The following is a 16,594-nucleotide window of genomic DNA, read 5'->3' as shown; positions in this document are numbered from 1 at the left end:
TTAAGACACTCTCTGGCTACCTACTACTAATAGCAACAACACGCTGGAATTTTACGCTTGTCTCCACACCCAAAATATGACAGACTGCACTCAAAAAATATGACAGACTGGAGTACATAGTAACGAACAAATGTGCAATTCCAACACGCACGAACACGAAACAAATTGAAAAAAAAAGAGAGGGAAAGAAGAAGCACGCAGGAGCAGCTGCTGCATCGGCAGCTTTCTTGTAAAGATTGCGGGTGTCATTTATAAAAGGGGAAAGATACGTAGCCCCCAGCGATACACTAATCATTAACCTCATTATTATCGCCTGCCATCCAGTTCCCTGCTATTTCGCCAGGAGGCCCCCGGCAAGCCGTGGGATTTACATACGCGTCCCCCAGCCTTCCTTTTCCGGGTCACGTGCGGTGCGCGTCAACTGGTCAAACCCGCCATTATCACCCACAGGCACGCATACGCACCGGGAAGGAAGGAGGAGGGAGGGAGGGGGTGGGCCGCGGGTCTCCTCCTCCGGTCCGGCCACTCCTGCTGGCTTGCTGCTATAAAGCCTCCCGGTCCTGGCGCGTCCCGACGGTTCCATTACTGGTTCCTGGCAGGATGGAATTGGGGCTCAGCTTGGGGGAGACCATGGCGGACGCCGGGAGGGACCTGGTGCTCGGCCTCGGGATGGGGGCCGGAGCCAGGAGGGACGAGGAGGCGGAGCCGGGGAGGAGGGAGCTGGAGTTCGGGGCGGGGAGGTGCGGCCGGCCGTCGCCGGAGCCGGCGGTGCGGCTCACGCTCCTGCCCGCACTCGGCCTCCCGTGGCCGCCGCCGTCCGGGGCTACCAGTGAGTACTCGGTGCATGCACCATCGGGGTCGTATTGGGTTTCTGGATTTTCGTTGTCTTGTTCTTTCTGGCGTTCGGCGAGGTCGCTGAAATGGCGAGCGGTTCGCGTTCGGCAGGGCATCTGGAGGCGTCGACGCGCGGGTTCGACGTGAACCGGGCGCCGTCGATGTCCGCGGCCGGCGCAGCGGCGGAGGACGACGACGAGCAGGACGACGCGGGGGCGGCGGGCGCGGGCGCGTCGTCGTCGCCCAACAACAGCGCGGGCTCCTTCCCGACCGACTTCTCGGCGCATGGCCAAGCCGGCCCGCGCGGCGGCGGCGGCAGCGGGGCCGACCGCGCGGGGTCCCGCGCCAGCGACGAGGACGACGGCGGCTCGGCGCGCAAGAAGCTGCGCCTCTCCAAGGAGCAGTCGGCGTTCCTCGAGGAGAGCTTCAAGGAGCACGCCACGCTCAACCCGGTAAGCAAAACCCAACCCCGATCACAGCCATTCACGCAGACAAAGCTCTGCCTCTCCTCCGTCGATCGATCCTGACGCGCTGGTGGTGGCGCGCAGAAGCAGAAGCTGGCGCTGGCGAAGCAGCTCAACCTCCGGCCGCGCCAGGTGGAGGTGTGGTTCCAGAACCGCAGAGCCAGGTGCGCACGCGCACGCGCCGCCCTACTACTTTAATTGCCACCATCAAGATTCACAATCTTTTAATCAAGTCCGGGAAGGAACGATCGGCATCGGCTGAGAGAAAAAAAAAACACTGGTGGTGCGTGCAGGACGAAGCTGAAGCAGACGGAGGTGGACTGCGAGTACCTGAAGCGTTGCTGCGAGACGCTCACCGAGGAGAACCGGCGGCTGCAGAAGGAGCTGGCGGAGCTGCGCGCGCTCAAGACGGTGCACCCCTTCTACATGCACCTCCCGGCCACCACCCTGTCCATGTGCCCCTCCTGCGAGCGCGTCGCCTCCAGCTCTGCCCCCGCCCCCGCCGCAGCCGCGCCGGCGCAGGCCGCCTCCTCGTCCCCCGCCCCCGCGGGCGGCGGCATTGCGGCGGCGCCGCCGGAGCAGAGGCCCTCGTCGTTCTCCGCGCTGTTCTCGTCCCCACTCAGCCGCCCGCTGGCCGCCCAGCCTCAGCCGCAGGCGCCGGCGAGCTCGTGAATCCCTCCCTCGTCGTACCTACCAGTCGCCCACTCCCCTCCGGCGAGGTGAACGAAGGGCCTGCCTGTAAATACGCTCACCTTTTTTTTCCTTCTCCTTTTCTTTGGTTTCACTTCCTGCGGTTCTTGGGATTTTTTGTGGCTTGCCGATGGGTTTACCGGTTTAAAGAGAATCCGAGGGGGTAGCGCGTCATCTGGCCGTCAGATTGGGCCGTGGACGGTCAGGATGCTGAAAGAAAATGCTGCTATAGAGTTTATTAACCTTATTAAGTAGCATCAAATGCTTTCTAGTATTTCCTTGGTAAGTCTTTTTTAGCTTGGTGTTATTTTGTTGCGCATCACCAAAACAGTAGCAATCCATGGGATTCTAGGATAAATTGAATAGAAAAAGGAGCGTGAGATGCAGAAAGGGCCGGTCTCACTTTCTGACTGCTAGTTCTTGAAAAAGAAAAGAAAAAACTTTCTGACTATTGATAAAAGTTCGGGATGAAAACGGTCGGAAACGGTCGGCGAAAGACTCAACCACTTTTACTTTCACATTTTTTTTATCAGAAACGAAAGTGGTACAGCATTTTTGGAAACGAAAACGGCGTCGGTATTCCGGTAATTTCGAAAACAGAAATATACGGTCGGGAACACATCGATGACGGTCGAAATCCATCAAAACAGTATTTAAAAAATAATAAACATATTAAATAATAGAGCATAACATTAACAATATGACTTGACACATCTCATATGCAAGTAGTGAAAATTCGATTAAGATATTAATCCAAATATCGAACCAATCCGTGATAACTGACATATAGTAGCATGCATGATAGTATGGCACAAAGTTGCACACAGCATACGTGACATAGTCATACATGATCATTAACTAAATTCAAATAGAAACTTAAATATATACTAGCATGCCATTAAAAATAATACTAGTGCAGGGCCACATGCTGCCTATGCCTACAGCTGAACCTCAGACATGTCATCATCATCACTTGCCACATAATCATCTTTGACCAGTTTTGAAAATTCATCCTACAAATATTAAAATATATTAGTACTCATATTATCATACCAAAGTACAAAACTAATAGCCAATAATGGAATGAGAAGAACCAACCTCATGGGGGTCACTGCCTCACTGGGTCACTGCCTCACTAGGTCAGGGGGTGGGGGTCACTGCCTCACTAGGTCAGGGAGTGGGGAGTGAGAGATTTTGAGGTTAGGGTTAACCTGAAAGGCTGGGGCCAGCAGGGAAGCCCACGAGCTATTGGGCCGAGAAAATGTGTTGGGCTGGATTTCAAATACGGTAGGATCCCTAAAATACGGTAATACCGGCAGTAAATTACCGCATAAATACAGTAATTTTCGAAAACGGTCGGTAGAGGCTGAAATCATTTTCGCTTTCAGTTTCGGATAAAAACACCATTTTCATTTCTATATTTTCAGTAGCTGTTTTTATTTTCATTTACACCAGAATCTCGGTAAAATCTCGAAAACGGTTTCAGGCCGCGTTTAGTTCCCAAAAAGTTCCAAACTTTTCCGTCACATCGAATTTTTCAACACATGCATGAAGTATTAAATGTAGTTAAAAAATAACTAACTACACAGTCTGACTGATTACCACGAGATGAATCTAACGACGTTAATTAATCCATGATTGGACATTAATTATCAAATAAAAACGAAACATGCTACAGTGTCGTAACCCAAAAATTTTCGCGATCTAAACGCGGCCTCAGTAATCGAAAATTTTAGTTTTTGTTTTCAACCCTAATGAAAGCACGCTTGATGGTACCGAGGTGACAAAGCGCTGTTGGCGAACCGGTTTGGTCTCGGGAGTTTGCACACCGCAGATTTGTGAAATGATGACACCCATCAAATAGGCCGCCGATTCTCGCTGGTTTTTTTTGAACATTGCCAATTGCCAGGAGCACTGGTCGGCATTTAAGATTTAAGTGGGACACCTATGCTGAACTGCGCACTCAACGCAAATGGACTGTCCAAAAGTTCAAAGACACATTTACCGAAGCCACACAGGCACACACTATCTCGGTACCCCTCTAGGAAATACCCCGTGCCACACCCGGTTATTCGTCCCAGACTGGGATCGAACCCGGGCGGGTGGAGCGCTCACCACCGCGCCACGATCGCGTTGGCTTCTCGCTCGTTTCTCCGGCACGCGACCGGGGACTACTACTACTTGCTGTGGAAATATGGAGAGTCCATTTATTCCTCGTCAAATTCTTCGGGAAATGCTGACTACCACTATTTATTTCTAAATAAATGCTGACTACTGCTAAAAAAGAAGATCAACTTGTACTACTGTACAAAAAAGCCCAGCACAAAAATAAAATGAAATCATGTGTGGTGTTACTATCTCCAAAACAAGCTGCACAGCGAAAGCAAGATGGGATGTGTTTAGATCCCATAAAACCCCCCAACATCCAAAATTTCCATCACATCAAAATCACATCGAAACATTAAATATAGCAAATAATCTATGCATGGCGTACTAAATGTAGGTAAATAAAAAACTAATTACATAGTTTTGATGTACGTTGCGAGACGAATCTTTTGAGCCTAGTTAGGTCATAGTAGGACAATATTTACCACAAACAAACAAAAATACTACAGTGCGCTACAGTGTCTGATGTGACTTTTCGCATCCCTTTTCCCTCCGTCTAAACACAGCCATGAGTTCGTTCGTCCCCCTAGCTAATCAGCATGTGCATCATCTGGTGGTACGCGCGGGGAGCGCTAGTGGAGCACCGACCGCGACAGGTGGCTGCCTACTACGCTCCCGAGCGCGGACGGGGGACCTGCCATGGATGCAAACGTTGTACAGGACGGCTGGTCCCTCTCCCTCGTATAGCGCTACGAGTACGGAGTACCACTCCCACTGCTACTGGCAGTAGTGCTCCAGCTCCATTCCATCCGCTTGCGATGCAACGCTGGGCAGGTGGGCATGATTGCGCCATGAGTGCTTGCCGCCGCCCCGCACTGGTGAAGTGTGGTGGAAGTGTGCTCCAGCGGCGTTCCTTTTCTCGTTGTCCCTTTTTGTTTCACTGCGGTGCGAAACCGCCTGCTCCTCCTGCCAAAACTTGTTTTAGAAAATTATTAGGTGAATCTAGCAGTATTTTTTCCCCAGATCGCGCGTGACTAGGAGGGGGAGGCCATGAATGCTCGTGCGTTCGCACCCAATTTTCCAGCGTCCGTGTCGTGACCAGCGAGCGATGAATGCCGATCGTATCCAGCGCCTGGCGCGGGGGCCATTTACTCCGAGCGAGCCACACACCGTGCGATGGATCGGGCCATCGGGGGTCTGAGGCTGACTCCAGCGGCTCCCTCGACGCGCTGCGGATGCATGCGTAAAATCCGCAACAAGTCGACACTGTAGGTACTCCAGCAACTTGCGCATGGGGTGCGGGAAATGCGAAGGGGGCCGCGGGCCGCGCATATCAGCGCGTTCTCTCTCATCCGCGCATCCTTTCCAACCGTCGCTCGTGACTCGCTCCGCTCCAACGGGTGGATAGCTCGTCTCCTCCAAATCCACCCGCCGCCGCCACCAAATCAGCCCTCCGCCCTCGTCTGCCGCTCCTCTCGCCCGCCGCTGGAAGGTGCCGCTCGCCCGCCGCTCGAAGCCGCCGCTCGCCCGTCGCTTGAAGTCGCCGGTCGCCTACGGTTCGAAGCCGTCGCTCTCGTCCCCCGAGCGCGGCGGCGCGGCGGCGGATGTGGAGAAGCGCTGGAGTCGAAGGGCCGCAAGCGTAGGGGAGGAGAATCCCGCGGGCGCCGCGCCGGACAGCGACGCGCCGCCGGGCCCGGGGACAATACCAATGTCGCCGCCGAGCACACAGCCTGCCTGGACCGCGTCGGCACCTCCCTTCCTCGATGCTCCGGCCTTTCGCGCCCGCCAGTCCCATTCCCGCCAAGGTCAAGACCGCCGCTGCCTTTTGGCGCCACTCTCAATGCCCGCCTACAGCTCCGCATCCACACCCGCAGTACGCTGGAGAGCCACTTCTTTTGCGCAGCCTTACATGTGGGCCTCTCTGCGGAAACACCTGCCCTTTCCGCATCCCGCATCCGCAACCGGGAGCCGCTGGAGTCAGCCTGACTCTGACCCCGGCTAATCTTTTCTCCCCCGGATCACGGACTCAGGCCGCTGCCCCGGCTCTTGAGACTTGACGCCTCTCCCTCCCCCCATCAATGCCCGCGCGCCTCGAGCTGACCGGTGGCTGTAGCCGTCGCAGGCGACCCCGGCGCGGCGGGGGGCAATGACTTCGCCGAGCACCCCATTTATTGTGCTGCCCGTGCCCGCGAGGCCGCGACCGAGGGAAGCCGCGGCGCCGCCGGCCGAGTACGGTGGACGGGCTCCTGGCTTGTGCTGGCGCGACGGATCGCTTTGGCTTTGGAGATTGATGAGGATTCGGTTCGGTAGGGGTGTCCGTCCGTCCGACAGTGGAGGACGCCCTGTGCTTCGTTTCGACAGCAGCGTTGCGACGGTACTGTGCCGGTGATCTCGGTGTCGTTCCGGCCTCCGTGGGATTCGGCAGGTAGGCGGCAGATGACCGATGACGATGTTACGGGTCGGAGAGTCCGAATGTCCACGGAGATACGCGCGCGCCGTGCATGAACTAGTTGACCTTTGCAGGCAACCAGCGTCAGACATAGTACCGGCGAGTAAATTAGTTACCTGTTGGTGTCTCGCGTCATCGTCAAATTACAAGAGCAGGTCGATTTAGCAGTAAATTCTGGGGGTCAGAGCATGGAAAGTCCAAACAGTCATGGCGAGTGGTACCACTACCAGCATTACTCCAGGTCAAATTTTAAAGCAACGAGCAGGGAGTATTCAAAATAGTCATGGCGAGTAGTACCACTACCAGTCATGGTTTACACGATGGTTCCTTTCCAACTGACGAGGGAGTCAAAGGTCTTTAGCACCGTATTGATCATCTTCCCTTCTTTTTTTTTGCCACTACCAGTGCCATATTTCAGAGGTTGCAGCGGCTGGCTGTGCCCGTGTGCCGTGCCGTGTGTCTCACAGTAGTAGCAGGAAGCCAGGAACACACCAACGCACTTGGGTTCTCCAGACAGAGCCACACGCTTGTACTTTGAAAGCCCTGCTCCTCCCACCATTCGACTGCGAAGGCTTGCAGTCCTTCGCCAATAATTAGCCTAGTCCCCACCGCTAGCGCGACCGAGCAGATCGTTAGGGTAGCACACCGGGCGAGGAAACGACATGGAGCAGCAGCTAGCGGCCTAGCGATCGGCAGCCATGGCCCGCTCACGGGAGCGGGCATCGAAAGCGGCAGGGCGCGGTGGCGAGGGCCGGGCCGGGCCGGCCGTCACACTCACGCTTGGGGGCTTGGGGCCCCGGGGGGCAGGCAGGCAGGCCGATGCCGATCGATGATCGGGAAGTTGCGTCGTGTCCCCTTGCGGCCGCCCCCGCCGAGAGGACGAGGCGCCCGCCCCCACCCCCTGCTTGGCTGCTCGCCACCTCGTCCTGCCGCTCCGGCCGCCCCGGCGCGTCGCGTCGCGCGCGCGCCCACTATTAGCTGCTTCTGCCCCGAGCCCTGCATGGCTCCCAATCGGGTGGTGCCGGCCTGCCTGCCTGCCATGGCTGCCTCTTCGATCCGGTGCCGCCGGACTACGACAATGCAAGTGGTGGCTCGTGCCTCTGGCGTCACGTCCCTTTCCCACGCACATCCACGTGCGCGAACGCCATCGACCCAGTGTAGACGGTTTCATCGCGTTTACGTCTGCCGGATATGTGCTCTGCATGGATGCATCATGCATGATGCACATGCCACACGGTTACTAGCTAGCTGTGGGTTAAGGATATAATCTCTCGCGCCCCGGCCATCCACGACTGTCGACGGACGAACACGAAGGGTTTAAGGGGCCGTGGGACTTCCCCGGCCTCTGTCCTTCTAGAGCTCCACCAGATCGTCAGCTCCTCTAGCTCGGTCGATTTTGATGCACCCAACTTTGCAGGGTGATGCCGGCCGGAAACATATAGCTGAAAATTCTCCAGCTAGTAGGCAGTCAGACTAACCTAAGACTCTAGCAACGGTCTGAACTTTGTGTACTCTCGCCGGCTCAGGCGCCGTGAATGAACTTACCAAGAACACGCATACATGCATGGTGAAAGAGCAGGATATGTACACCATATATACTTAGGCCGTGTTTAGTTTAGGGGAGGTGTAAGCGCAAAATTTTTTTGCGAAAGAATCTTCTCAATTTGAAGTATTAAATGAATTCTATTTACAAAACTTTTTGCACAGATGAGTTGTAAATCGCGAGACGAATCTAATGATACTAATTAATCCATGATTAAGTAATAATTAGCGGATGGTAACTGTAGCATCACTGTTGCAAATTATGGATTAGGTAGGCTCATTAGATTCGTCTCGCGATTGACAGCTCAACCATGCAAAAAGTTTTGTAAATAGACTTCATTTAGTACTTCAAATTAGCAAGATTCCTTTTTACTTTAATGCGTTTACGGTTTGTTTGCGTTTACGGGTGTGAACTAAACAAAGCCTTGCCTACAGACCTCGTCCATACACTTATTTCATCGCTTACGTAACACGATCTTTTAGGCGAAACGGAGGCCATCTTTTCTTTTAGGACAAACAGAGACGGATTTGTTTAATGGTCGGCCGTGCAAATCCCGATCTCTGCTTGATCTGCCCGTGACTAAAAAAACTAGGGAGGGAGAAAGGATGACTAGTTTAAGACCAGAGATAGCGTGCAGCCGTGCAATCAAAGCCTCCACGCATAAACAACGAACAAAGCTACCTATAGTATACTTAGTATTCTTTTAGTACTCGTGTTCCGATTTAATTTCTCCCATGCTATCAGCCTACAGGCCTATCATGACGACGCCTGAGTCCTGGGTCATGATTGGCCCTTGAATCACTCCGGCCATTCTCCGAGGCTTCTTTCTAGATGGCCGTGTTTGGTTTGGGCTGAAAAAAAATTTGCGAATTTTTTTTACTCATTTGACCACTAATTTAGAGTACTAAATAAAGTCTAATTACAAAATCACCTGCAGGACTCCTGATAAATTTGCGAGACCAATCTATTGAGGTCTATGACCGCGTAATTAGAGTTACACATATTCCTGAAAAGATTTTACAAATAGACTTTATTTAGTACTTCATGCGAATATTTATCTTTTTGTGTAATTTTGACGTGATGTTTTACCAAACGCAGTCAGAGTAAAAATTTTCTATAGGCCACGAACAGTGTCACTTGCATGATAGTACCATAGCGCTGGAAACGTTTGGGAAGAGTCAAAAATCAGGTCAGCCGCCTCGGCGAGCTGCTTCCAGACGCCCCATAACGTCCAGCACTCGCGGAGAAACCGAAACATGGGCCCTCACTTTGGAGAAAACTTCCATGCAAGTTCAAATGCCGTTTTTTCTTTTTTATATTTTTTAAAAATTAAAATTTCAAAAATATATGTCCGTTTTCAAATATTTCAAAAATATACCCCGGTCGCCCTCCCATAGGGCGACAGGCCCAATGTGTAATTTTTTTTTTCAAATTTGCAACGAAGTCCCTGGAGAGAAAAAAAAGGAGGGGGACCTGTCGCCCCCCCAACGGGAGACAGGGGCCTGTCGCCCTCCCCTCGGGCGACAGGCCCCTGTCGCCCATTGGGGGGGCGACAGGCCCCCCTTTTTTTCTCGGACTTTTATTTTTGCATGGACCTATTTTGAGCTATTCGAGCGTGTATTCGTCATCATCGTCGGCAAGATCTCGGCCGCTAACTCCTACCGCACGTTACTTGTCCTTCATTAAATCACGGAAAAAATCGCAAGAACTTCCCTTATTTCACGAGTATTATGGAACCCACAAACATAATAAGTTCACATAAATAATATCTATAAAAACAAATGACAAGTAACCTACCACAATCATAAACATCGGATACAAATAAGCGGTCCACAGCTATCTCATTACAAATAAACATCATATACATCTAACCACCCCTAAGGCGTCGGACCCTCTTAGCCCTCTGCTGGGCACGGACACGTCCCTCGGAGTAGGTGAGAACATCCGGAGACCTCACCTGTCGCTCAGGACGCGCAAGGGGCTGCGGTGTCTGCTGCTGAGAGATCCCAAGTGGTGCTCCTCCTAGCTGTGAATACCCCAAGACATCGGGGTCACCTTGCGTGGCAGGCTCTTCTGGACTCAAGCTGTCGAAGTCGTCTAAGGTGAATGTCTCGTTATCTGGTCGAAAGGAGGAAGAAGAAGGTCCGGCGCCCGCATCGGGGTAGAATCCTACGCAAAAAATATGGATGTTAGCGTACGCTCGTATATTTCGTAATGACATGTAGAAACCGAAATACGAAACATAAATTAACCTGTGCACGCCGGTATCTGTGGCCCCGGTACCATCCCTGGATACGGTCCATCAACTGGTGCTGTCCCTCTAAACATTCCAGTATGGCCGAACGCAGTAGCTGGATCGTATCCTGTATGTGATATTAGTAAATATGTAGGAACACTTGATGTAATTTTAAAGAGATATGTACGTTACCTGTACTTGGGAAGAACTGCGACGTCGGCCCGTGTATGGTCGACGGACACGGGAACGACGCCGACGCCTGAGACGACCCGTGGCTGTCTTCGTACTGCACACGGCTTCCGAAGTTGTGCGTTACCTGACGCAACTGATCACGCTGCCTCGACCATGCCTCTATCTGCTCAAACTGGGTCATTGGGGATCCGGCACGTACCCTCGTCAGGTAAGTCGAGCAGTCCGTCTCCATCATGTTGCAAAGGCGAAACTGCATCAATTCAGTAAAGTTACAAACACATGAATTATCTTATGAATATGATTATATATATATATGCAAATATGATCAAGAGACTCACCGCGCCAGCTAGTGCCTCCACGTGGTGCCGGGCATAGCCATCCTGAGGCCTCGCCTGGTGTGGCTGCGGGTGAGTGTCAACAAAAACCAGACGAGCCCGAGTCCGGGGTAAGTACCAGGTGAGGTAAGCCCTAAAGGAGCTATCTGTGTGTGGTCCTGTTGGATGGACCAAGTGCTCGTCTGCCTGTTCCCATTGGTCCACCCACGGCTGGATCTTGGTGAGCCAATCATCAGAGCACGGCAAGCCACTACTTGACAACCTACAAAGTGGACCACGAAGAATCGTTAGAATCGACACGAATGTATGAGCCAAGTTCATTCATAATTACCTGTGGTCCTGGCGACTGACACGCTCCAACGCGGTGGGCACCGGAAACTCCTGGCGCTGCCCAAACTGTCTCCTGACTCTCCAGGGGCAATATACCTCAACCGCGATGTCATAAACCAGGACGGCGGAAGTAAGCCACAGGCTCGCATTCGCGGAGCAGTGCGAAGACAGGCCTGCTGGTGCACGGGTAGCCACAGCCTCTGGGCTGTAAGGCTCCCAGACAACGTCCTCGGGCGTCAGCATGTCGAGCTCTGAAACAAACTCAGGATATGCGCGTTTAACCCGAGCATGTGCCCAGGACCTCTGCATTCCGAATAAGTAAAATTAAAAGTGCGCTAATACATCATGTAACAATGAATAACAAAATTAGGTTTGTTGCGAACATACCTGACGCCAGATCCAGATAGTTCCCATAGTGGGCCTCTCGTCCTCCTCGTCGCCGTACATGCCCCCGTGGTAAGGCTCGTGGCTGACCAAGGGGCGACCAACGGCTAGCCTCTCGTACGACCAAAGCTGTAGCAGTAGTGGGCACCCTGACAGGATAGCGTTCCCATGTGTCTTCATGCACCCATCGCAGAGTCCACGGTAAGTGGCTGCAAGTACCGTCTCACCCCAGCTGTAGGGCGGTACGTCCTCGTCCCCATCCGCAATCTCCCGTGCATACGGAAGGAGAATCTTATCGACCGAGTTGCCATGAGTGTTGTTGAACATGATGTAACCAAACAACCAAAGTAGGTACGCCTCCAGCGATCTGGTCACACTGTACTCGTCGGCATCCGCAGCCAACAAGGCAGGCTGCATAAACAATTAAGATTAATGGTTTCAACTGGCAATGGAACATGTGAATTGTAACAATTAAATTTATATATGCAATGAATACGTACTGTAAACTGTAGGAACCAGGTCTTCGAAGGACCTGCTGCTCGCGGGTGCGGGTTGATCGGACCTGCTTCGTCCACGCGGTCAACCAGGGCAAAACGGGCCTCCAGCTCATCCTTCCACGAGGCCGCCACCACACGCGGACCTACAGCCTCCCCGACGATAGGGAGGCCGAGGAGGTAGGCCACGTCCTGCAGCGTAGGAGTCATCTCCCCACACGGGAGGTGGAACGTGTGTGTCTCCGGCCTCCATCTGTCAACGAGCGCCGTCAGGAGGGATCGGTCGAGCTGAATAGGCCCAACCTCGACAAGACGGCTCAGAGTCAGTAGGCCGGCCTCACGTAACCTGCAAAAAAACAAAAAATGTCGAAACAAAGGAATACCGGCGAATACAAAAGTGATAAACAATAATATTTCATTACATACCGGTCACACCAATCGTGGTGTATAGAGATCGCCTCGCCGGGTGGACGAGGACGTAGCACCTCTAGGGCTCGGTGCTCAACAGCTGCAAAGTAAGACCTGTGGCTCGAGTCGATCACTGGGTCTAGCAAGGAGTCCATCTCCATACCTGCATTCAAAAATATATGAGAACACATAGGTAAATATATATTTCATACAAACTGGACACATAAATACAATAATACTTCATTACATACCTGCCATATTTCATTACTACATATTACAAATAATGAAATACAATTGTGGATCATGACACCGAATGCCTTCCACGAGCAATTCTCGCCGATGCTCGTCTGAACGTAGGAGATGCTCCATCTCTGGGATTTCCGGAAGGACCGACATCAGCAGCATCGTGAAGTGCATTCTGAGGACACTTCTTGTAGTTGTGACTCAATGATCCACATTGGCTGCAACGCTTTTGTGCCTTGCTTGCTTCCGACTCGTCCATACCATTCCGAATACGACGTGTCTGACGGCGGCCTTTGCCTTTCTTAGTGGCTGGATCAGGAATAAACATCTTGTTCTCATTATCCTGAGTGAAAGGCCCCACAATTCCAATCCCGTATACCTCATGTCCCCATGTGGATACAGCTGCTTCCTTGCTGAAGTACGGTGAAACAAATAGTCCTGGCTGTAACGCAGACTCTGCACATGCCGCAATGAGATGGGAGCATGGCATATGCAATAACTTAGGCTTCATGCAGGAGCAGAATGCTTTGCCATCAACTGTAATCAAACTCTCCCGTACCACTCTATCTCTACGGATACCACGACCACTTCTATCCTTACATAGAACCTCAAATCTATGCTCCATTGTACCTGTGGATATGACACGGTGCAGTTTTGCCTTTTCAATCTTCTCTTGCATATATTGTGTCACTCTTTTGCAAAACTGAATTTGGGGGTTGCTGATGTTTATGCTTGCAGCCGTGTAACGCTCTCTGAAATACTTCATGCACCCATACATGATGAACTAGATGTTTATCTATGCCGCTAGATGTGCGCTTAAAGGCAGAAAGATCTACTCCATTTGACCCATACATAACATTGTATTCACCATAAAATACTTGAAACTGCATTTTGCTCGACATATCTGTATATCACATAATACTTATCGAGTTATACTCTTTACTTCACTACCTTATTCAATAATCCGTAAAAACTAAGTATGGAATTCAACTATAACGTATAAGTATTCATAACTACGTGATGACTCTCGAATTCAATACTGCATATGCCAAATTCTATTCTAAATCATAATTAATTTATAAACATGTCTCTAATAGCACTGCAATTGTAATAATAAATGCGTAGAACTAATTTTCTAAACTAATTTACTACTACGTAACTACAAACTAAAGTATCATTGAACTCCTACTTAAATGGATCTACTATAGCACTAATTAAATTAAATTACTCATATTTAAATACGTAGTACTTAAATATAACAATATTTAAACTAAATGTACTAACCTGCAGATCACAAGTGCTGAATTCGGCAGGGCTTCGCCGCATTCCTTCTCCTCACTCCTCTCTTTTTTTTCTGGATTTTTGGTGGAATTTTCGGGCTCAAATGAGGAGGGAAGGGGAGGGCTGGGGCTTTTATAAGGGGGGAGACCCCGGTCGCCCGCGGGGGGGGGGGGGGGGGGGGGGGGGGGCGACAGGCCCCCCGGTCGCCCGCGGGGGGGGGGGGGGGGGGCGACAGGCCCCCGCCGCGACTGTGGGCCGGGGCCAGCGGCGGTCGCCCGTGGGCCGGGCGACAGGGCTTGTTTTTTTTTCTCCAGGGACTTCGTTGCAAATTTGAAAAAAAAAATTACACATTGGGCCTGTCGCCTTATGGGAGGGCGACCGGGGTATATTTTTGAAATTTTTGAAAACGGACATATATTTTTGAAATTTTATTTTTTTTAAATATAAAAAAGAAAAAAGTCCAGTTCAAATGGACCGAACATTCCGATAGGAATGTGCTCCAGGTCCAGCAGGGTGACGCCAAGTAGGCAACTAATAACGGATCGGAAAGATTGTGTTGACGTAAATTTCGGTCACACGAATGCACTAGATCGTGCGGCGCGAAAAAGAGCTCGATGCAGCTCTTCCTGCGTGGAGCAGACGGCCGACGAACGCAAACCCGGGAGGGACCCGTCAGGATAGGCGCACGTAGGGTTGTTCTAGGATCGGCAGGCCACCTAGAACGCCTTCAAACGTCGCGGAGACGAAGGAAGAACACCAGAGGGGTTGGAAAAGCTAGGGTTTGGAGAAAAGGATAAAATGTAGAGTTTGTATTGATTTTGTTCGATTGGATTCCCTCAATCGGCCGTGACCCTTTATATTTATAGAGTGGTGTTGACTTATCCGGCAAGAAATCATGTTTACAGATCTAAATCTATGAAAAATCCTAGTTGTACTCGGACTCTACCTGGACCGGTCGGACCGGTCGGTCCCTGCCGGACAGGCCACAGTGCCTCGACCGGTCAGACCGGTTGGTGCCAATTTTGGCTGTCAACATATGCCCCCTGTTTTTTTGGTAAAGCTTGCTTGCCAAAAAACATTCTTCTGAGCCAAAATTGTTTAAGGGCGATGATTAACACTACATCGGCCATTTCTTGTATTAAAGGCGATAAACAATTATCGGCCATGTTGAAAGGCCCTTGTTTGGTTTTGGTAATTGAGTGACAACTTAGGTGGACTAATAAGTGTTTATGTTGAGATACACAGGAGATTAGTCCACACAAAGACACTAGTATGAGCAACATGTGACATGGAGAAGAAATGGCTAAGAGTTGATGCTATGCTCATATAGTGTGATCGAGGAGCTCATTGCATATGAGACATGACATGGAGTTATGTGACCAAAGTGGAGAAGATCAAGACAAGGCCTGGCTTGATGGACCGGTTGCAATGGAGAAGGGCAAGTCAAGGCTTTGAAGCGAGGGACCGCGAGGCGGTGAAGCTTGGGCAAGATTTGGCGCCGATGGACCGAAGCAACGGTGAAGAGCGAGCAAGGTCAAGATCAATGGACCAAAGAGGTCATGTGATGATATGGAATGGATCATATCATTCAAGGAAGATCAAGCCAAGTGTTGACTCATGAAGATGATCAAAAGGCTTGATGGAGTTTGGTGCTTGTGTGGCATCAACATTTGGGAAGATGAAATGGAATGCGCAAGGCAAAGGTAAGACTTGTAGGGTATTTCATTTCACCGGTCAAAGGTTGTGTAGAGAAGTGCATGACCGGATTTAGGATAGATGGCCGTACTATCAAGAGGGACAAACTTGTTTGCATATCGGTCATCTAGTGCCACTTGAGCGATCTAACATTGCGATGTTGCTAGGATCGAGTGGCGTGGTGAGATCAAGTGAAAATCCTTTGAAAATGTTTGTGAACTGCTAACTGTCGTGGTGCTGCAAACCACAGCCGGGTGGCGGAAGGCACCCGCCCTAGCCCTGAGGATGTGTACTCGGGGGTTAGCTGGTCTTAGATCGATCTCACCAAGAACACGATGAACACAGCAGGATTTAGAGTGGTTCGGGCTGCCGGAGCGTAATACCCTACGTCCACTGTGTGTTGTATTGCCTTTCCACGAGAGTGAGGAGGTTGCGAGAGCTTGAGTCCGTCTAGCTTGTCCTGTGCGCAGCGAGCGCCTCCCTTTTATATCTCAAGGGGGCGCGTACACAGCCGTTGGGTCCCCGACAGGTGGGTCCAACGATGCAACATAACGTACTGTTCATATATTATGGCGTCGCAGGCAAAGGAGATCTCTCTTGGATTCTCTCGCCTGCTCCCGGAGCCCTTCGTCCATCATGTCCTGGTGCTGTCTTGTCGAGACGGAGCCTGACGTAGCTAGTGGCATCGCCCGCCACGTTGCTTAAGCGGGCGGTGTAGCTTGCGGCGTAGGCGGCATGATGGAAAAGCGCCGTGCTGTCGTATCCATTTAATGCTGCAGGCGGGCTCTGCGCGGGTGCGGCACAGGCGGCCCACTGTGCTCCTTGGTAATATGCGGCGCGCAGCGGGGCCTGACAAAGGCTGTCTCGTGTACCGCGGCGGCAGAGCACGCCTTGTCCATCGCATTAAATG

General features: G+C 51.6%; 1 protein-coding gene across 1 annotated transcript; it reads left to right on the top strand.

The window, feature by feature from the left end:
• The first annotated feature begins 445 nt into the window (after window positions 1-445).
• Window positions 446-2,266, top strand: LOC120660824 (homeobox-leucine zipper protein HOX11-like). The gene is made up of 4 exons (XM_039939469.1): window positions 446-829; window positions 946-1,286; window positions 1,383-1,462; window positions 1,592-2,266. Exons 1-4 carry the CDS (start codon window positions 601-603, stop codon window positions 1,968-1,970), a joined length of 1,029 nt encoding a protein of 342 aa, XP_039795403.1. The 5' UTR covers window positions 446-600; the 3' UTR covers window positions 1,971-2,266.
• The last annotated feature ends 14,328 nt before the right edge of the window (window positions 2,267-16,594 follow it).

The sequence above is a fragment of the Panicum virgatum genome, chromosome 2N, assembly GCF_016808335.1.
Source record: "Panicum virgatum strain AP13 chromosome 2N, P.virgatum_v5, whole genome shotgun sequence".
Taxonomy (NCBI): Eukaryota; Viridiplantae; Streptophyta; class Magnoliopsida; order Poales; family Poaceae; genus Panicum; species Panicum virgatum.
The sequence above is the reverse complement of the archived record's forward strand: the minus strand, read 5'-3'. Positions and strand labels throughout refer to the sequence as shown.